The 19,325-nt window shown below is 44.7% G+C and overlaps 2 protein-coding genes across 2 annotated transcripts; one reads left to right on the top strand and one right to left on the bottom strand.

Annotated features, from left to right (window-relative positions):
• Window positions 1–7,534: 7,534 nt before the first annotated feature.
• On the bottom strand, window positions 7,535–9,697 carry Gm45095 (predicted gene 45095). Its single transcript, XM_030243153.1, has 2 exons — window positions 9,088–9,697; window positions 7,535–8,988 (listed from the first exon to the last, which is right to left on the bottom strand). The coding sequence occupies exons 1-2, from the start codon at window positions 9,171–9,173 to the stop codon at window positions 8,421–8,423; spliced, it is 654 nt and encodes a 217-aa protein (XP_030099013.1). The 5' UTR covers window positions 9,174–9,697; the 3' UTR covers window positions 7,535–8,420.
• Window positions 8,614–18,758, top strand: Cebpg (CCAAT/enhancer binding protein (C/EBP), gamma). Its single transcript, NM_009884.3, has 2 exons — window positions 8,614–8,804; window positions 14,248–18,758. Exon 2 carries the CDS (start codon window positions 14,344–14,346, stop codon window positions 14,794–14,796), a length of 453 nt encoding a protein of 150 aa, NP_034014.1. The 5' UTR covers window positions 8,614–8,804; window positions 14,248–14,343; the 3' UTR covers window positions 14,797–18,758.
• Window positions 18,759–19,325: the final 567 nt, after the last annotated feature.

Raw genomic sequence — 19,325 nt, 5'->3', positions numbered from 1 at the left:
AACCGAAAGAGGAAGAGACAATGACAAAAGCATAGAAGGGAACACAAAGTCCTAGCTGGCTCCACGCCCAGGAATTCTGCCCCACAAGCCCATTCAATTTGGCAGCTTCCTCGGCCTTATGTACATGCATTGAGTAACAGCCCCCTCCCAACTTCACAGTCCTGACCTTGTTCCTTATACGATTCTCAGCACTCGGGACAGTGTGTGGCGGGGTGGAAATTCAACAAACATCTATGGATTGAGACAGATTTAAATGATGGGGGGGGGGCAGCGGTGTGGAATGAGTAACTGGACAGCTTACACCCATCTTCCTCTGTCAAGGAAGTAGGACCCTTTTCATCAGACTGTCTCTCACCATTATAGCCCAGGCTGGCCTCCAACTCAGTCCTGTTTCAGCCTCGAAGCTTCCTGTGAGGACTTCCTGTGAGGTTTCCCCAGCATACACAAAGATGGCTGCCTGGGCTCCCGCGCATCTTGCAGCTCCACTATGGTCTCATCCTACAGCTTCTTCAGCTTCTTCCTCCTCTCCACTTTCTTTTCCTTATCAACACAGTCACTACTAGTGGCTCAGGATAGGGCATGGGCTCAGGCTCATTGGCTGAGTTCAGCTTTACTGGGGAAATTCTGGGCTTCAGTCAAATCCATTTACGTTCGCACCGGATCTCCTAGAGCTGGAGTTACAGGCTATTGTGAATCACACGATGTGGGTGCTGAGAACAGAACTCTAGTTGTTTGGAGGAGCAGGAAGCACTCTTAACCACTGAGTCATTTCTCCAGTCCTGAGACTCATTAATGCTTTACAAAGTGGTTCAGTTAATGCTAAAACTGCAGTAGGGTTGGGCATGGCTGTGTGTGTGTGTGTGTGTGTGTGTGTGTGTGTGTGTGTAGGTGAAGTGGGGTGCAAGGGGGGGTGGGGAGTGGGGTTGTACGTGGCTGTCATCCAGCACTGGGGAGGGGCATTGTCTGTTTTGGCTTTTTTGAGATAGGATCTCACTCACTTGCTCTAGCTGGCCTGGCAATTGCAATGTAGACCAGACTAACCCTCAGACTGAGCTCACAGGGTGTAAGTTCCTGCTGCCAAGACTAAGGACCTGACTGATCACCTGGGCCCACACTGTGACAGGAAAGAGTGGACTCTCACAAGTTGTCGTCAGAGCCCCATATATTTTACCTGCACACGCGTGCGAGCGCATGCATGTTCACAGGCATGCTCCCACATATGCAGGCACAGCAAAGTTAGCCTGGCTCCTGAGGACCCAGAGTTAGTGGGTTATAAGGAATTTCACATAGCAGATTTAGCCCCTTTTTTGCTATTTATGAAATCATTTGCTAATCGTATAGATTTATGGCTATTGGTTTTATACTCCAGTCTACAACCCCGTACTACCTTCTTTATTTTGCCTCTCAAGCCAGACCAGGTTTGGGCGCAGAGAGCTCTTTAATCACTGGGTCCTGTGACCCTTTGACATACTGTGGGAATGCTGGACCCTACCTGCATAAATGCTGACAGCCTAACCTGCAATGTGCTGATAACTAAGGAGGACCTGACAGGGCCATGAGGGTCTACCTTCTTGATAGGTTAGTGCCCCTATAAGAAGAAATATGGAAGAACTTGTCCTCCGATGTAACCTCTCCCCAACCTCTGTACAGAGGTCATGTGGGCTCACAAGGAGTTGGTAGCCACTGAGAAATGAAGAGAAAGTGTCTCGAAATGATGTCTACCACAGTGATATCATATCCAACCCCAGAACTTTGAGGCTGAGGCAGCAGGATCTTTGCTTTGGCTATGGGGAAAGATAGTCTCAAAAACAAAAACAAAACAAAACAAAAACATAAACAAACCAGGGGCTGGAGAGTTGGTTCTTGCAGAGAACCCAGGTTTGGATCCTGGGTTCTACATCGTGGCTCAGAACCACCCCTATGGCCAGTTCCAGGGCATCTGACACCTACTGGTCTCTATGAGAATTAGGCATGTGCGTGGCACACATCCATACATGCACGTAAAACGCTCATAAATATTAAAAATCTGACTGGAGAGATGGCTCAGGTAGTAGAAGTGCTTGCCTCCAAACCTGATGACCTGAGTTTAAATCCCCAGGAGCCAAACGGTCCAGGGAGGAGACTGGTTCCTGAAAGTTCTCTGACCTCCACACCCATGTCAGGCTCATGGACGGCACAAGTGCATTCACACACACTCGTACACACAACAAACCTAAAAATAAAAAAAAAAAAAAACAAACCCCCCCAGCAACCTACAACATAATAAAGCCAAGTGGCGAAAGGTCAGTCTCAGGGGCCCCTCAGCAACCAGACATGGAGAAATTACCTTGTCTTAAGCCAGCATCAGGAACTTCTCCTAGGCACATAGTTCCTTTTATTGGAGAATGGTAATTGGGAATTGTCTTAATTAGGATTTTACTGCTGTGAACAGACACCATGACCAAGGCAAGTCTTATAAGGACAACATTTAATTGGGGCTGGCTTACAGGTTCAGAGGTTCAGTCCATTATTATCAAAGTGGCGGGCATGGCAGCATCTAGGCAGGCATGGCGCAGGAGGAGCTGAGAGTTCCACATCTTCATCTGACGGCTGCTAGAGGAGGATTGGCTTCCAGACAGTTAGGATGAGGGTCTTAAAGCCCACATTCACGGTGACACACCTACTCCAACAAGGCCACACCTCCAACTTGTGCCACTCCCTGGGTCAAGCATACACAAACCATCACAGGAACTGACTCTTAAGAGCAACCAGTTTTAGATAGGTAGCTACTCTGGGCCTTCTGTGGGTGGGCACTAGCTCCTTTTCATGTGTGTTGTCCTAACCCTCAGGATGACTGTCCACTCTACAGATAGGAAGAGAAGTTCGCCTAAGTTAAATGCTAGCCAGCACCACCCAGTTCTGTCTCCAAACCCACCCTACCTCTATGGTGGACACTGGTGTCTCATGCACCACAGACAAACAAAATTCTGTTTATCTTCAGTTTTATGCTAATACACATCACAGATACTGCAGTAATTTACCCCATAACCATTATGGGGCAGAGCATTGTGCTTATTCTTTAAGGGGCAGACATGAAATGAGAGCCTCCCAGATCCATAAGACATACATATTGAGGGCTTCTAGAGTTTGAACTAAATGCATTTTCCTTTATGTACGACCATGAGGTTCCGGGGTCTATGGAATGGATAATGGTGCTTTTGCCTTGCTGCCTACTATGATGATAATGGACTTAACCTCTGAAACTGTAAGCCAGTCTCCAATTAAACGTTTTTCTTTATAAGAGTTGCCTTGGCCACAGTGTCTATTCACAGCAATAAAATTCTAATTTAAACATATGGGGACCATGTGTCAGGAGAAAGAACATACCTACCAGTTAGTCAGACTGACTACAGCATCCAACAGAAAGACCAACTATTTCAAGTGGTATTTATGGGTTTGTTGGCTTAGCACCCCTTCATTTCCACTGAGAACAGTTTCTCCATCTCCTCCAGAGCTGCCATGGTAGTGCACTGCACCCTGTTCCTGGCCATTTGATTATTCATGGAGAAGCAATCAACCCACCTGGGCCCATCTTGGCGATCTCTCCTAGAACTCTTAGACCAAGAACTTTAAAATGTTTATTACTGAGGCTGTCAACATCGGAGCTGCCAGTAGCCAGCATAAGTGCAAGCAGAAAAATAAAAGGGGGAGGGAGAGGGGAAGAGGGGGGGAAGAGAGGAAAGAGATTTGTTTTGGTTCTGACATGATTTAGGTATTTAATGAAGAACATCCCACAAATGTTAGGATTATAGATAAAGAGGAGCATCAAGCCCCACTTCATGCTTTTTTTTTTTTTTTTTTTTTTTAGATAAAGTTTCTCTGTGTAGCCCTGGCTGTTCTGGAACTCACTCTGTAAACCACCTCCTCTGCTTCTGAAGTGCTGGGACTAACAGCATGAGCCACCACTGCCAGAATTTTTTTTTTTTAAGAGACCAGGTTTTGGGCATGGCAATACAAGTCTATAATCCTAGTACTACATAGGTAAATGCAGGAAGATTGCAGCTTGGATGCCACACACCTCTAATAGAAAGACTGTATAAAAACAAAGCAAAAATTTCAGGGCATAGGTGGCAAAGGCAGGTGGATCTCTGAGTCTAAGGCCAGCCTGGTCTCCATAGTAAGCTCCAGGCCCAGGTTGTATAGTTAGACTATAGTTTTAACAAAGCAAAACAAAACTTAAAACCCAAACAAAAAGCAAAATCCTCAAACAGAAAGCAAATAAAAATAAAACCCTAATTAACCAATATTTCTAATCAAAGGAGTCCTAATCAATACCAAATTAGTATCTCAAACTATGGTAATCAAGCACAGATAAGATCTGCCAAGACTTGAACCTGTGGTGGATGGCCCCCCAGTTCTCAGAGTATGACAGACACAGTCCAGATCAACAGCTGAGGTGGTTTGTTGTAGTAACTTCTAAGGAACTTTGGCCTACTATTTCCTCACTATGATATTTTGGAATGGTGATACATATTCAGTGATGTTGGAGATATGCGATCTGCCTTTTGCTTTTTTTATAGGTATTACAGTTGAGATTGCATGGATCTCAGAAGAGACTTTGAACTTTGGACTTTTAACTGTTATAGACTATGGGACTTTTGACGTTGGATTAAGCTAGGTGTGGCCTCTATAGACTCATGTGTTTGAACAAGCCTATGGGGGCCAGGGAGTGGAATGTGGTGGTTTGAATATGCTTGGCCCAGAGAGTAGCACTATTAGGAGATGGGGCCTTGTTGGAGGAAGTATGTCACTGTGCAGATGGGCTTTAAGACCCTCATCCTAGCTGCCTGGAAGCTAGTCTTCTGTTTGCCTTCAGAACAATGTGTAGAACTCTCAGCTCCTCCAGCGCCATGCCTGCCTGGACACTGCCATGCTTCCCACCAAGATGATAATGGACTGAACCTCAGAACCTGTAAGCCAGCCCCCAATGAAATGCTGTCCTTTGTAAGAGTTTGCTTTGGTCATTGTGTCTCTTCACAGCAATGGAAACACAAACTAAGACTGAAGTTTGAACCTGAAGTACGGTATCCAAGGCAACTTCAGCTTTCCAGCTTCTTGTTCCAGTGTCTGGGATCCACACATGATCTTCTGGGCTTCTCCAAAGGGCTTGGGTCATATATCCAGCTCTGCCCTCTGTAGCACCCTAGGCTCTGGTTGACTCCACTCCATTGCTGAAGCTGTCCATCATCTGGATTTCAGATAAGAGGTTTTAAGCAGGGTGTGGGGGTGCATGCTTATAAAGCCAGTGCTCAGGAATGAAAGATGATTCTCATGAGTTCAAGGCCAGCTTGGATAGTTCTAGATCAGCCTGAGCTATAATGTGAGGCCATATCTACAAAAAACAAAAAAATGGGCTGGAGAGATGTTTCAGTGCCTGAGAGAACTCACTGCTCTGTCAGACGACCAGTTTTCAGTTCTTAGCACCCACACAGCAGATCACAACTGTTATTCCAGTTCCAAGAGATCTGACGCCCTCTTCTGGCCTCTGTAGGCACTGCACACACATGGTACACCTATATGCAGGCAAAACACTCATATACACGATAAATAAATTGATAGATAAAAGTACAATGTAAAAACAAGCAAACAGTGGCTGGTGAGAGGGCTCAGTGCTTAAGAGTGCTTACTGCGTTTGTAGAGGTCTGGGAGTTCGGCTCCTGACATCCAGGTTGTGTGGATCACAGTTACTTGTAACTTCAGCTCCAGGTGAATCTAACGCTCTCTTCTGAACTCTCCAGTCATTGCACTCAGACATACACAAAGACACACAGACATAAACATATATCTAACTGAAAAATATATCTAAAAGAAAAATATTATAAAGTTCGCCCATTCTTATTTTATGGAAATTAATGAAGATATGATAATTAAACTTACTGATAAAAAAATCTGATGGGAAGCCGGGCGTGGTGGCGCACGCTTTTAATCCCAGCACTCGGGAGGCAGAGGCAGGTGGAATTCTGAGTTCGAGGCCAACCTGGTCTACAAAGTGAGCTCCAGGACAGCCAGGGCTATACAGAGAAAAAAACCAAAAAAAAAAAAAAAAAAAAAAATCTGATGGGGCACATTAGTATCAACATCTCCAATATTATATGTCTTTGAGTGATTGAGTCATTAGAGCAATGTAAACGTGTCTGGCTTAACTTTGAACTGTTACAGTCCTCTCTGCTTCTACTAATACGAATGTCCATTCACAGATCTGCATCATGCTAATGCTATCCAATACTTCATATGAATAGCTCTCACCATGAATAAGGCAGGGGCCCAACGTATTCTTTCAGTCCTCAGTCACACTGTGGTCCTCCCCACTCCAGATGACACAGAGGTTAAGGGATTTGCATAAGGTCACACGTCTGTGGAGGACAGTGGTTCTCAATCTGGGGTTCCCCACCCCTTTTGGGGGGTTGAAGGACCCTTTCACCCGAGTGACCTAAGACCACTGGAAAACACAGATATTAACACTATGATTTATAACAGTAGCAAAATTACAGGTATGAAGTAGTAACAAAGTAGTTTTATTGTCAGGGGTTGCCACACCAGGAGGAACTGTTAAAGGGTCACAGCAAGGTTGAGAACCACTGCTGTAAGGATTGGAAGCTGGGAACATTCTGACCCTGGACCATAGCACTTTGGCAATACATGTGGTTAGTCACAGTAGTTAAGTGGCTAGATTATTCAGCTAACAGGATCTCCTACTTCTCAAGTCCTTTGAAGGAGATTTTAATATACTGCTGGTTTACAACTTCTTTGGGTTTCTAGAATATATTTGGACATTAGCAGGGCACAGATATACACAGGACATTTCCCTTTACTGAGATGGCATAAGTCTTTGTGACTTAACAAAAAACAAACAAACTAGATTTCTTCAACCTGGAGGCAGAGTGTTCCCAGGGTTCTTATGTCCTTATGTTGAGTGTTTCCTATTGCTGACAGTGAGAAAAGGTTCTCCTGGGCTGAGTTTTGGCTTAGTGGTAGAGGAGTGTTACCCTGTATGTGTGCACACCCTGGGTTCAATGCCCTACCCTCCATCAAAATCACTGTTGGTCTCTCTTGGTCAGCCCTACTTTACCTTGCCTCAGCCTTATGTTCCGGCCATCACAGGGCCTCTAAGCAAAGCCAAACCCGCCTCATCTTTTAAGCCTTCTCTGACACATTAGATCAGGTCTGGTCCCCTTCTTACAATATCTCCTAGCATCTTGGACTTCTTTCCTTAAGTGTCTATGAAAATGGGGCTTGAATCATGTCTCTGTAGTTCTCAGAGTAAGCTCCCTGTGGGCAGGGACAGTGTGTTTGTCTTCTTCCATTGCTGACTCTTAGTCCACACTTTAGCACATACCGTTCTTGTAATCAGGAAAAGAATTACAGGATATCAGCTAAAGAGGAAATCTCAAGACTCCTGGGCATTGACTGCTGGCTGTGGAAGGCTTGCCTAGACACAACACAGAATGCAGCTGGCAGAGCGGCTGGCAAAAAAGAGGCTAACTCAATATACATATGACATGCAAGGATGTTTTTATTTTCGATAGTTTTTATATGACTAGAAAACATTAGGGGTAAAATCGTGGTCTTTGTGAGAAACAAAGCACGGTTCACCTTTCATAGTGCTAAGTCTTGGGAAAAAAATGGCTCTTAACACAGCGATCCAAACCTAAAGAAACATACTGACTGGTTTTGAGACATTAGCTCCCCAAGTGTGCATGGGGTTATCAGGGGTCATTCTCTGTGGTTGACTTTTTTTTTTTCAGGTATTTTCATCTCTCAGGGATTCCTCGAAGTCTTATGTGGAGAGCTGCTCTCCTGGCCTTGGCGATGAAGAAACATTTCCCTTCTGAAAGCCAGAGAGTTTTGAATGATAAGCATTGCTAAAGAGGAAGCAATCAAACCTTTCGGGCAGGCTCTGCCTTCCACCCAGCGCTGCTTCCTGTTTTTCAAAACACAAAAACAAAAAGCAACACAAAACAAAACAAAACAACAAAAAAACCCGCTTTTTGATTCTCTTGTGAACTGTTCCCGGGAGACCCAGGCTGGACCACTTGTCACTTTTAAGAGAGCACCTCATATCCATCATCTGCTCTCCGGAGGTGAGCACACTTTGGAAATCGTGATTTGTTCGGCAGCCACAGTCTGCTGTTGTCAAGCGTCTGACAAGTGCTAACCCTAGCACTGGACAGTTTTTCCTTAACGTGCTTTTATCAAAATAAATGTGCAGATGCCTCAGGGCCGTGAGGCCTAAACAAACAAAAAACCCACCCTAACTCAAAAATCCACCTGAGGAAATGTCTTTTCCCTAAGGCAGGTGAGGCCCTCGTAACTCTGATAGAACTTTGCTTGCCATGGGTCACTCCCAAGGCTCAGGGCCACCGCCTGCCACCACCGACAGCCTAAGGGGGAAACCACCGAGCGCGCCTCCAGCCAGCGCCGGTGCTGCCACGCCCACCACGCCCGTTCCGCCGCGCGCCCGCCTCTCGCCGGCACACGGCCTGTGATTGGCTGGTGGAGCTGCCCATCTCTAGAGGCGAGCGCGTCGTTCTCCAAGCAGCGCTTCTATTGGTCACGGCGGCGGCGGCAGCGCGCGGACCCGAAGAGGCGGGGAAAACCGGTGGCCGCGGTGGCGGAACGGGCGGAGGTTGCCGGTTTCGTAACCGTCGCTCCTCCTCGCCGACTCGCGGGCTGCGAGGCCTGGGTCGGGTCGGGTCGGGCCGCGCCGCGCGGGGCCGCTCGGAGTGGAGGCCGTCTGGGGGCGGGCGGGCCGGCCGGAGGCGCAGGTAAGGAGGCCGCGGGTTGTAGCTCGGAGGGGTTGGGGGAGGAGGCCGCGGCCGAGCCCGCCGCTCGCGTAGGCGCCGACCCGGCCGGAGGAGACCCGGCCCTGCCCGATTCGGCAGGTTGGCCCGGAAGGCTCCTGGCGGCTTGGCGGCGCGGGCGGGGGCCCGGAGCGGCGTCTGATGCAACCTGCGGGCAACACCCGGCGGGGCTGAGCTCATCCCTGGCCACGGCCCAGCGCCGCCGCGCTTGGCGCCGACCCCCGCGCTCCCCCGGGCGCCCCCTCACCACAGTCGGGGAAGGGATGGAGTACCAGGTGGTCCCTCCAGAACCTGCCCCTCGGCGACGTGCAGCGTGACAAGCCTGGCGCGCATTGGCCCCTAGGGATGGAGGGTGTTCCTAGAATAGAAGGTGGACCGAATCTTACTTTGGAGCCACCTAGGACTCTCTTCCTGTCGGCTTCCCAAACGGCTCGGTCTGGGGGGGATGGCCCGGGTCCTATTTGGAGTTAATAACCTAGTGGTCATCTAGGGAAGGCACTCGAGTTTTTACACACGTAACGTTGCAAGAGGGAGATTTCGTTTGTTTTTTTGGACGCGGTCGTGTGTCCTGCAGTTCACTGGGAGGGGGAGGACATCCTAGATGATCGCGCACCAGACGCAGAAGGTCAAGCCATGAAGCCTTTCCTTAGCTCGCCTGGAGGGAGCTCGGGAAAAGAGCCAGCGGAGGTATCCAGGTGGGGAAGTTGGGCATGCGGGTGTGAGAATTGTTTCTCTTTCCAAGTGGGCTTGTGTATTTCTGGTCTTAAGAAGGTTGGCATGCTTTGTTTTGCTCTGCTCCTTCTTGCTTTTTTGTTTGTTTCTTTGTAAACTGCATCATAAGATGTATCAAATTTAGAAAGGTTTTAACCTTTGTGGGTTGCACAACAGCTGGGTGTTGTGTCTCTTGAGTTTCCACCCACTTGAATCCTTATTTGAATATATTATCATTGAGTGCAGACCTGTCTCACAGAGGGAATTTGAAACAAAGCACCATAAGGTCTTTCTCTATTGAGAAATTGTACATAGAAGAATTCAGAGTATGGTAGGCAAGCCCCTCTACCTCTGAGCCACATTTCTAGCCTTCAAAGCGCTCTAAGGTCTGTTCATCTATGGCCACTTGAGTAGTAGTAATGATAAGCTAGCTATCCCTGTGGTCATTTCCCTGTTCCTGAAAAACTGTAAATAATGACAGGATGCTACTGAGCTGAAAAAAAGCTTGAGCCTGTTTCCTGAGTCTGATGGACATGCTTGACTGACTCAGTTATTTTTATGACCTATCAGAAACAAATAGGTGGGAACAGACCTCCTCCCTCCCCTCTCCCCAATATCCTTTAAATTCTCACAACCTGTCATGATTGTCGTCCCAGCACTGTGATCTTGGAGAGGTGCTTTCATCCCTAGTGAATTAAATACACCCTGGGAAAGTCCCTGGGAACAGTCCCTCTAGAGATCGTGGGAGACACAGGACCTGGTCAAAAGTTGCCTCAGTCACAGTAATGAGTCCTGGAGCGATTTTAGGTTTTCCTCAGAGGGGTGGGTACATAGGTTCTTACACTAGCAAGTTTGTTGGTCCTTTCCCTATTCCGTTGCCCTGCCCTGCCATTAAAGAGGGGGAAAAAACCTGAACAGGAACTCCTAATAAATATATATTTATAAACAATTTGTTTTGAATGTGCTAACTAGTACTATAAATAGGTTTAAAGGATAACATTCAAACAAGCATATGAGTATTTAAAAGATAACATCCAAGTAAGTGTATGTTTTCTTCACAACTCCAGTGGACAACTTACACTGAACTCCTTGAAGGAGTCGCCTCTCTCTTGTGGACTCTGCCTCCAACAGTCTCCAGGGATCTGGAGTTGCCAAAGAAACTCAGGGAGCAGATTGGATAAGAAAAGCACAAAGAAAAGAGAAAACAGAGACCATTTAGAATGTATTAAGTAGTGGCCTTGAGTTGAGCATAAGGGAGCAGAACTTGTAGAGAGGGTTAGGACCTTGGGTTTGATCCTGTAGTCTGGAGTCACAGACATTTAGTTTTAGTAGGATGATGTGACATAGTTAGGTTTGAATGGTAGACTGCTCGACCTGCAGGTAGCAACCTCTTGGGGGGGGGGGTGTCGGTCTAATGACTGACCCTTTACAGGGGTCATCTAAGGACATCTGAAAACACAGATATTTATATTATGGTTCATAACCATAGCAAAAGTCTCAAGTAGCAATGAAAATAACTGGCTGGGGGTCACCACAGCATGAGGAACCTGTGTTAAAGTGTGGCAGCATCAAGAAGGTTAAGAACTATTGTTCTAGATAGTCTAGATAGTGAGTGGTTGGAGGGAGCTCAGGCTGCTACACCTGAGACTAGGGCCCCTGGGAGATGATGTCAGCCTGAGGTAATTTCTGTGGCATTAGGAAGGACTATAGATTTTTGTTTATAAATCTGAAGACTGAACCTTCATTAAGGAAATTGAGTGAAGATTTTATTTTGAGAAGCCAGTGGAGAGATACGTGGTTTTATCTAGTTTTATGAAAAAAGCGACAAGCTAGGGAAGTTCTATACCAGTTTATTGTTCTAAGCAAGCATTTAGAAACATTCTATTTTATTTTACTATTCTAATATTCCAGAGTTTCATTGTTTTATTCTTTTGAATGAACATTATTACTTTAGTTAAGAAATTTGCATTTGAAAAAGTCTTGTCACTCATTTCATTTACTCTCACATTAGTAAAATCCATTGTTTATATGCAGCCATGGTTCTCCATTGTGTCCTCGAAATCATTTTGGGGACTCCCCTAAAACAAGACTGAAAGCTCACCTCCAAAACTTGTTCCCCAGACTGGCAGCCGAGAGTTGGGACTTGTAGAAAATTGCTGGTGTTGGTCCAGGGACCACTTTGAGGACCGCTGCCCCTCAGCTTCCCTCTTGCTTCTTGGGTATTTGACAAGCAGACGGAAAGAGGCACCACCCTGGCTCCTGTAGACTGAACTTTGGAGTAGATTAGTCCATCCAGGAACCAGACTTTGATTTAGAGTTAAATATTCAGCTATTAAATGTCAGATTGCTTTGTTGTAGAACTCAGCAAATGTTTGTGGAAAGGAACAAAAGCATAAATGACAAGTGTCTTTGTTCAGTGCAAAACCAAAATTGTTCTGTTTGAAGCCTGTTAACTCCTTGATCTTCCCTGTCCTCTGTCTCTCGATCTTTCTTTTTTAGACAGTCTCTTTACATAGCCCTGGTTATCCTGGATCTTGATATGTAGACCAGGCTAGCCTTAAGTTCACAGAGATCTACCTGAGTCTTACCTCCCAAGGCTGGCTTTAAAGGCATGCACCACTATATCCAGCCTACTTAAAAAATAAAATCATAAATTATTTTTTACTCTTTTTTTTTCTTGCAAGTTTGTAGGCGCAGTAAACAATACTCTTGTTTTTCTAGCCAAAAGGTTCACCCAAAACCTATCCTTTGTTCTAACTTAGCAAAGTTAGACCCTTACCCCAATTCTGTGTCTTTGGGTTCAAAAACAGGCAGAACATCCTGAATGTGGAGCCTGTCAACAGTTGTTAGTGACTAGAGTTCACGTAGTTTGTTAGTTGGGCATCATATCCTTTCCACATCCCTCTTGGACTGAGAGTTGGACCTCACAGGAGGGAAGAGATATGTCTAGGTTTTGTAAAACTGAGGGAGCCAGTGCCAAGGAAAAATTTGATCTTGCTTCTAGTCTGTACTTCTTTGGATCATTGCTATCTTTGAGCTTTGCTAAATTGACTGTAGAGATTAGTTTTGAAGAATAAGAATATACGAAAATGCTGAGCGGTGGCAGCACATACCTTTAATCCCAGTACTTGGGAGGCAGAGGCAGGAGGATTTCTGAGTTCCAGGACAGCCAGGGCTATACAGAGAAACCCTGTCTCGAAAAAACAAACAAAAACCCCCAACCAACCAAACAAACAAAAACAAAACAAAGCAAAAAACAAAACGGACAAAAAAGAAAAAAGAATATAAGAAAATAGGCAACTAAGATGAACATGATTTTTGAGGCAGTTCCAGGAGGGGTATTGAGTTCTACAAGTCCCTAAAATTGGGTTACACACAGTATACCAACTTGATAAGCTCCAGTGTTAAATGGTAGTCCTGATGGCTTAAATTAATATTGAATAGCTAACCCTTATTTTTTAATTAATTTGTTTACTTTCTTTATTTTGAACAGCCACCTTTTAAGTGGGAGAAAAATTAGGCCACATAATCATTTTCAAGGGAAGTTGTGAAATATCCATTGTGAGTGTAACTCGGAGTCCATATCCATCATGGCTTGGGAGGAAGCTTTCTGTCTTCCTTTAGTGCTGGAGCAAGAACAGATGACCCACTAGCTCAGGGCTGGCTGAGTGGCTTTTAAAACAATTCAAAGTAATGATATATGGATATTTAAAAGCAAAGATTAATAGTAATAAATAATAAAAAAGCCAATTTAATAAGCATGCTTGAAGAAAGGCTTGGCCAAAGCTGTTGATGTTTACTGACTGAACTTCTCAGTAACCATGGGTGTGCTCCTCGGGGGCATTCTCTAACTCTAGCTAACTTCCCTAACTTTGTCCACCAAGGTCATTTTAGCAGTTCTGGGAAAAGAGAACAGGATAGTTTCATGGTTCGTAATAATAATTTTTACTTTTCTAAGGGTTCTGCGTCTCCAAACAGTTGATTCAGCTGTTTCGTTTGTAGTATGGTACTAAAATGTGAAAATGCAAATCAGTCAACTCAAAGTAATCCACAAGCCAGGTGGTGGTGGCCTGTGCCTTTACTACCAGCGTTCAAGAGGCAGAGGCAGAGGTGGGGGGGGGGGGATCTTCATGAGTTGGAGGCTAGCTTGCTCTACAGAGCCCTACAGAACAGGCAGAGCTAAATAGAGAAAACTTGTCTTTAAAAAACAAAAACAAACCATAATAGGTGAAAGCATTGTTAATTCATCCTGGGAATACTGAAAGGGAACTTGTCAGGAGCTTAGGCGCATCTAGACCCTCATGGGTTCTGCAGACAGATGTTCTGATCCAGCGTTCTAACCTGACTTAATTCATCCCCCATGCTGCAGATGCAGGCGTCTAGTCTACAATAATTGAACTTGTTTTCCATGCTTACCCTGGCAGATTGTCCAGCGATATTAGCTCACATATTCTACCTAGTATTCCTGCTATGCTTTCATTTTTTTGTCCCTTTTTTGATAGTTACAGGTGGACTGGTCTTTAGCTTAAGATGCTTCTGAGCCAACTTACCTTTTGAAGTTTGGAAACTTCTGTACGGTTTGCAGTTGCTGTCAGCAAAACTAATAGGTTGCCTACTGTGTTATAAGTCCATGCAAGTTTGATCTGACTTGATCCTGTCATTTCAGATATTTTAATGCGACTTATTTTCTAACTAGGTACATGTGAAGATTTTTTGGCAGTTGAGTGTGGCCTCCTCGGATCACATTGCTCTGATTTCTACCTATTCTGTGTTGGCAAAGGAACGTGCCCAAATGAGCAAGCTGTCGCAGCCAGCCACTACTCCAGGAGTGAATGGAATAAGTGTCATTCATACTCAGGCACATGCCAGCGGCTTACAGCAGGTTCCTCAGCTGGTGCCCGCTGGGCCTGGGGGAGGGGGCAAGGCTGTGCCTCCAAGCAAGCAAAGCAAAAAGAGCTCACCCATGGATCGGAATAGTGACGAATACCGCCAGCGCAGAGAGCGGAACAATATGGCGGTGAAAAAAAGCCGGTTAAAAAGCAAGCAGAAAGCTCAAGATACACTGCAAAGAGTAAACCAGCTCAAGGAAGAGAATGAACGGTTGGAAGCCAAAATTAAGTTGCTGACAAAGGAATTAAGTGTACTGAAAGATTTGTTTCTTGAGCATGCGCACAGCCTCGCAGACAACGTGCAGCCCATCAGCACGGAAACTACAGCGACAAATTCTGATAACCCAGGGCAGTAGATCTCCTTCCAGGCCCAGGGCTTGTGACTTGAACATGAGAGGTGTGACCACCCTGCACCCCTTGCTTCAGTGGCTGAACTCGGTCTCCTTCCATTGGAGGTTGTTTTCTAGGCTCAACACTGAACAGCTGATTAGCCATGTAATTTATCTGGTCTTAAATGATAATGGATTTTTGAAGCACTAAAAGGATTTAGGGTTTATCGTTAAAACAAAATTCCTGGACTTTAATATTCTTAATAAATCCTCACTTCCCCAGAAATGGCTCTTTTGTAGGAATGGGACAATGGAAGGTCATGTAGAAGGTACTGGGTTCTAATGAGAGAATACCTTGGATTAAGAAAAGCTGAATTCTAGCCGGGCGGTGGTGGCACACGCCTTTAATCCCAGCACTTAGGAGACAGAGGCAGGCGGATTTCTGAGTTCGTTGCCAGCCTGGTCTACAAAGTGAGTCCTAGGTCAGCCAGGGCTATACAGAAAAACCCTGTCTCGAAAAACAAAAACAAATAAACAAAAAAAACAAAACAAACAAACAAAAAGAAAAGCTGAATTCCATCTGGGTTCCTCAGTTTGTGATTTTATTCTAAATTGTGTATGGTAAATTCTGGGGCTACAAAAACCAGTCCTAATAATTTGGCCCTATTTTATAGATGTATAAACCTGTGTTAGCATTGTCAGCATTGTTTTTTCCAACATACATATTTTTAAAAATGACTTTAGGTGAAGTAAAGAAACCCCATCTGTCATGTTGAGGAGGTGGTTAAAATACAAAGTGTGTTTAGGAAGGAAGAAGTGGTCTTGGGCTTTTTTTTTTTTTCCCTTTTGTTTGTTTTAAAGGGCATAGAGTGCGATTGAACTTTGAGGGGCCTTCTGCTTATTAGATAAGCATGGTCTCTGTCCTAAAAAACAGCATCTACTGTGTACTGACATTTTAGTTTCTGTGGACGCAAGTAAATGCAGCATTTGGTTTGGGGGAGAAACCATTTTTTGTCAGCCAAGTTAGTAAATAAAATGCCTTGGCTTGATGATACAGACCATGATTTACAATACTACTAATTCATTTGGTTTCTCCTGTGTTTGTTCAAAATAACTGCCAATGGGGCCATGATTTTTAAAGGTAAAGTGTTCGTGTGTGTGTGCTTGTGTGAAGAGGCACCTTTTGTTGTTTGATCTCAACTGAACAATTATTAGAAAAATGAATCAACTTTATGCCATCTCTCAAAAGACTAGTCAAAGAAAACTTGAAAGTATGAGGTTTGAATCTTTAATTTATTTCCTAAATTTTTAAATTTTTATTTCTTTGAGGAATCTTTTTCTAGTTTAGTGGGCTGTTCTTCCAGACCTCATGTGTTATTGCTTCCATTAGTATGCTTTTGTGTTCTGTATAACTTATTTTAGAGAGAAAATGCTGATAAAACTCAGGATATTGACTCTTGTTGTGAAACTGAAAAGCTGGGTGTCTGTAGGGTCTGCTCTTATCAGTGTTGTATTTAGATCGTCTTCTTGGTAACTCATAGTTTGTGCACAGCTCCAGTGTCAGTTTGTTAGTTCCTGAGACGGTAGCTAAACATGGGTCTTGTGTGATCAAAGTTTGGGTTCTGGGAATCTTGTTTGAATGTGGTCATTTCTGGCCCTGTGTTCTACTAGGACTTGGTAACCCCAGTGTCGCTCAGGTTGCTCCCTAGTATGGCAGGAAGTTGCTGACTGTTCGGGACAGAAGCTTTCAGGGCCCTGGAGCTCAGCAGAGCTGAAGACAGGAGCCGACACTGTTCTTTGGGAGCCAAGAAATGAGTGGGGTTTTAAAAATTAGGGCTCAGTACCATTTTACCTGGGTTGGAATACCATCTACTCCTAAAGATTGAGAGATGGTTTGGATAACTAACAAGGACTCACCCATATAATCCTAATCTTCATCAGTGGATTGATAATTACGTAATGAATTTAATTGGTGACACAGTTAGGTCCCACTTGAACATGTATGAGGCTAGGCAGACTTCCGGAAACTCTTACTTCTAAACACCAGCTTTCACAAATGGATGTTCTTGTGGAATTTGTGGTTACCAGTGCTAGGACTTTAAAAAGCTGTAGGGAGGTCAGTGCTCAAGGTATCAAATCAGAACATACAAATGAGGTCCATCTTTGCTCTTACCTTTGTAAAAGAGATTGTTAGCACAAGCAAGTAGTTCCATACTGAACACAAATGTTTGGACTCAAATGTTCTTACTCAAGTGGGAATGATGTTTAATTTGATAGATTTCTCTGTAAAGTTGGGGGAAACTAGGTTTGGGGAATGGGTAAACTTAAGGCTTTGGAAACTGTAGAGTGACTTTTGAAAGTCTTGTTACCGGGGGACCTTTAGAGTTTGATCTGCCTTGTGGACAGGTTGGTGGCTTAGGAATCAAACTGTAGTGTGAATTAGCCTTGTCTCTGTCTCCTGGGATGGCTGCCCTTTGACGAGTTCTGGGCATAGAGGGGGAATCAGAGCCACCCTCTCTGTCTAGCCCTTTGGGTCACAGGTGACTTTGGGATCTCAGTAAGGATTTAACTAAAATATGACTGGGTGTTTGAAATTGGGTCATGAGGCCATTCAGTTTTTACGGTTCTCAATTTATGAAACTAGAAACATGTACAGTTTGATAAGAAAGGATGCAGCTGCTTTTGTTTCTTAACCCTCTCACCCCTTTCCAGGGAAGCTTCGTGCCTGGACAACCCATGGAGCTTGTAGAGTGCTCCTGATGCCTTAGAAATAGGAAAAGACGCCTGTTTGTGTGACAGGCTGGGGAAGATTCCATTCCACAGCTAATCAGATCTGCCTCAGGAAAAATACTAACTTGTTCTATCTGTTCCTGGCCTTCAGTTTGTGAGATTACTCTATTTTTTTAAAATATAATTTTATTTCTTTCAACGAATTTAAAAATAAAAAACACCTTTTGGAACAACGACTTTTTCTTCGTGGGTTTCTTTATCTTGGACATGAGCAAGAAGTTCATTTGTAATTGGCCCCAAAGAGCCTGCAAGGTGCCTCTTGCTGTTGTCCTGGGCTGGAGTGCATGGACAGCGGGGTACTTTGTGCAAGTTTGGATTTCCCTGAGTTGACAGGGAAGGAGTTGTCTCTAAACTTGGAATGCAGCTTCAGTTGATTGTAGTTGTTTGGTCTAACTTAAAACTGCATCCCAGTGTAGGGGGCAGGATGAAAGGGCTGCCTGTGTCCTGGTGGGTCCTAGCCTATGGTTTCCATTTGAGGTGTATCCCCAACACTACATTTTAGAGTATGAATACCATCTTGACTTACACAGGGTATATGCCTGGATATGGAAGTGTACTGGCTGATTTCAGAAATAAAACAAGACTCTAAGAAACAGAATTGTGTGTTGGGGGTGGGGGGTGGGGCAGGAAGAGGCCATTTAGACGCTTTACTTTGGTCCTTTTAGTCTTTTCGTGTTTGGGGAAATAAGTTTCTAATTGTTGTGTGGTTGTGAAAATTGTGTGGCTGATTATGGTGGTATACACCTGTAACCCCAGTATTACAGAGATGAAGGTTGAGTTTAAGGCCAATTTGAGTTTGAGTACCATTGAGACCCTGTCTTAAAAATGAAAAAAAAGAAAATAATTTCTATGGGTGGTGCAGAACAGAATTCCTTTGACTTCGTTGTAATTTTTTGTTTGTTTTTCAGTTTTAGTGAGATGGTCTTGTAGCCAGTGCTGGCCTTCAACTTGATATTCAGCCAAGTATGACCTTGAACTTCTGGCCTTCCTGCCTCCACCTCTCAAGTGCTAGGATTACAGGTATGTACCACTACTTGTATATGACACTGGGTCTTGAACCTGGGGCTTTGTGTGTGCTAGGTGAGCTCTAGCAACAGAGCTGGAGCTCCTGCTCTAGTTCGTTTATTCCTAGTAACTTGTGTTAGAAGTTTATACTTTGTGACAAAATCAGGTCTTAATAAAAAATACTTTTAGAATGACCAGTTCTTATCACGTGTCTGAAGCGTTTGTAACTGTATTTTGTACATTAAAAAAGCCCCACCCCTAGGCTGTCTTTTGCCCCAGTCAGTCCTTCATAGCCCCTCCCTTTGAAACAGCTGTCAGTGCTTATCTACAGCACCAAGCTCACATTTTACCTCAGTGTACCTGCTTGCTTCAGACCCTGCCACCCAGTCCTGCCTCCCTCAGAGCCACCCTCCTCTCCTGCATGGACTTGATGCCTTGTAGTTCTTCCTGTGTGTCAGTGTATCATATGCTCTCTAGAACCTCCTGCTCCCCCGTGCTCCCCAGTGCTCCCCGGTGATGGTATGTAGCACCTCTATCTCCTCCATTCTCCCTGCTACCTTTTGCAGCTCTTTCTGTTTTAGAGTGCAGTATCTCTTGCTTTTCACTTTAGACCTCTTGGTTTAGTCTCGGTCTAAACGAGTCTAGTACAAGGCCATTCCTGTCAGATTATGTGCATATCTCATGGTATAGATGCTCAATTAATACTGGGCCCTTCTAGAGTGTGGGGAAGGCTTTAGCACCGTAGAACTTTCTGGAAGAGT

Source organism: Mus musculus, chromosome 7, assembly GCF_000001635.26.
Source record: "Mus musculus strain C57BL/6J chromosome 7, GRCm38.p6 C57BL/6J".
Taxonomy (NCBI): Eukaryota; Metazoa; Chordata; class Mammalia; order Rodentia; family Muridae; genus Mus; species Mus musculus.
The sequence above is the reverse complement of the archived record's forward strand: the minus strand, read 5'-3'. Positions and strand labels throughout refer to the sequence as shown.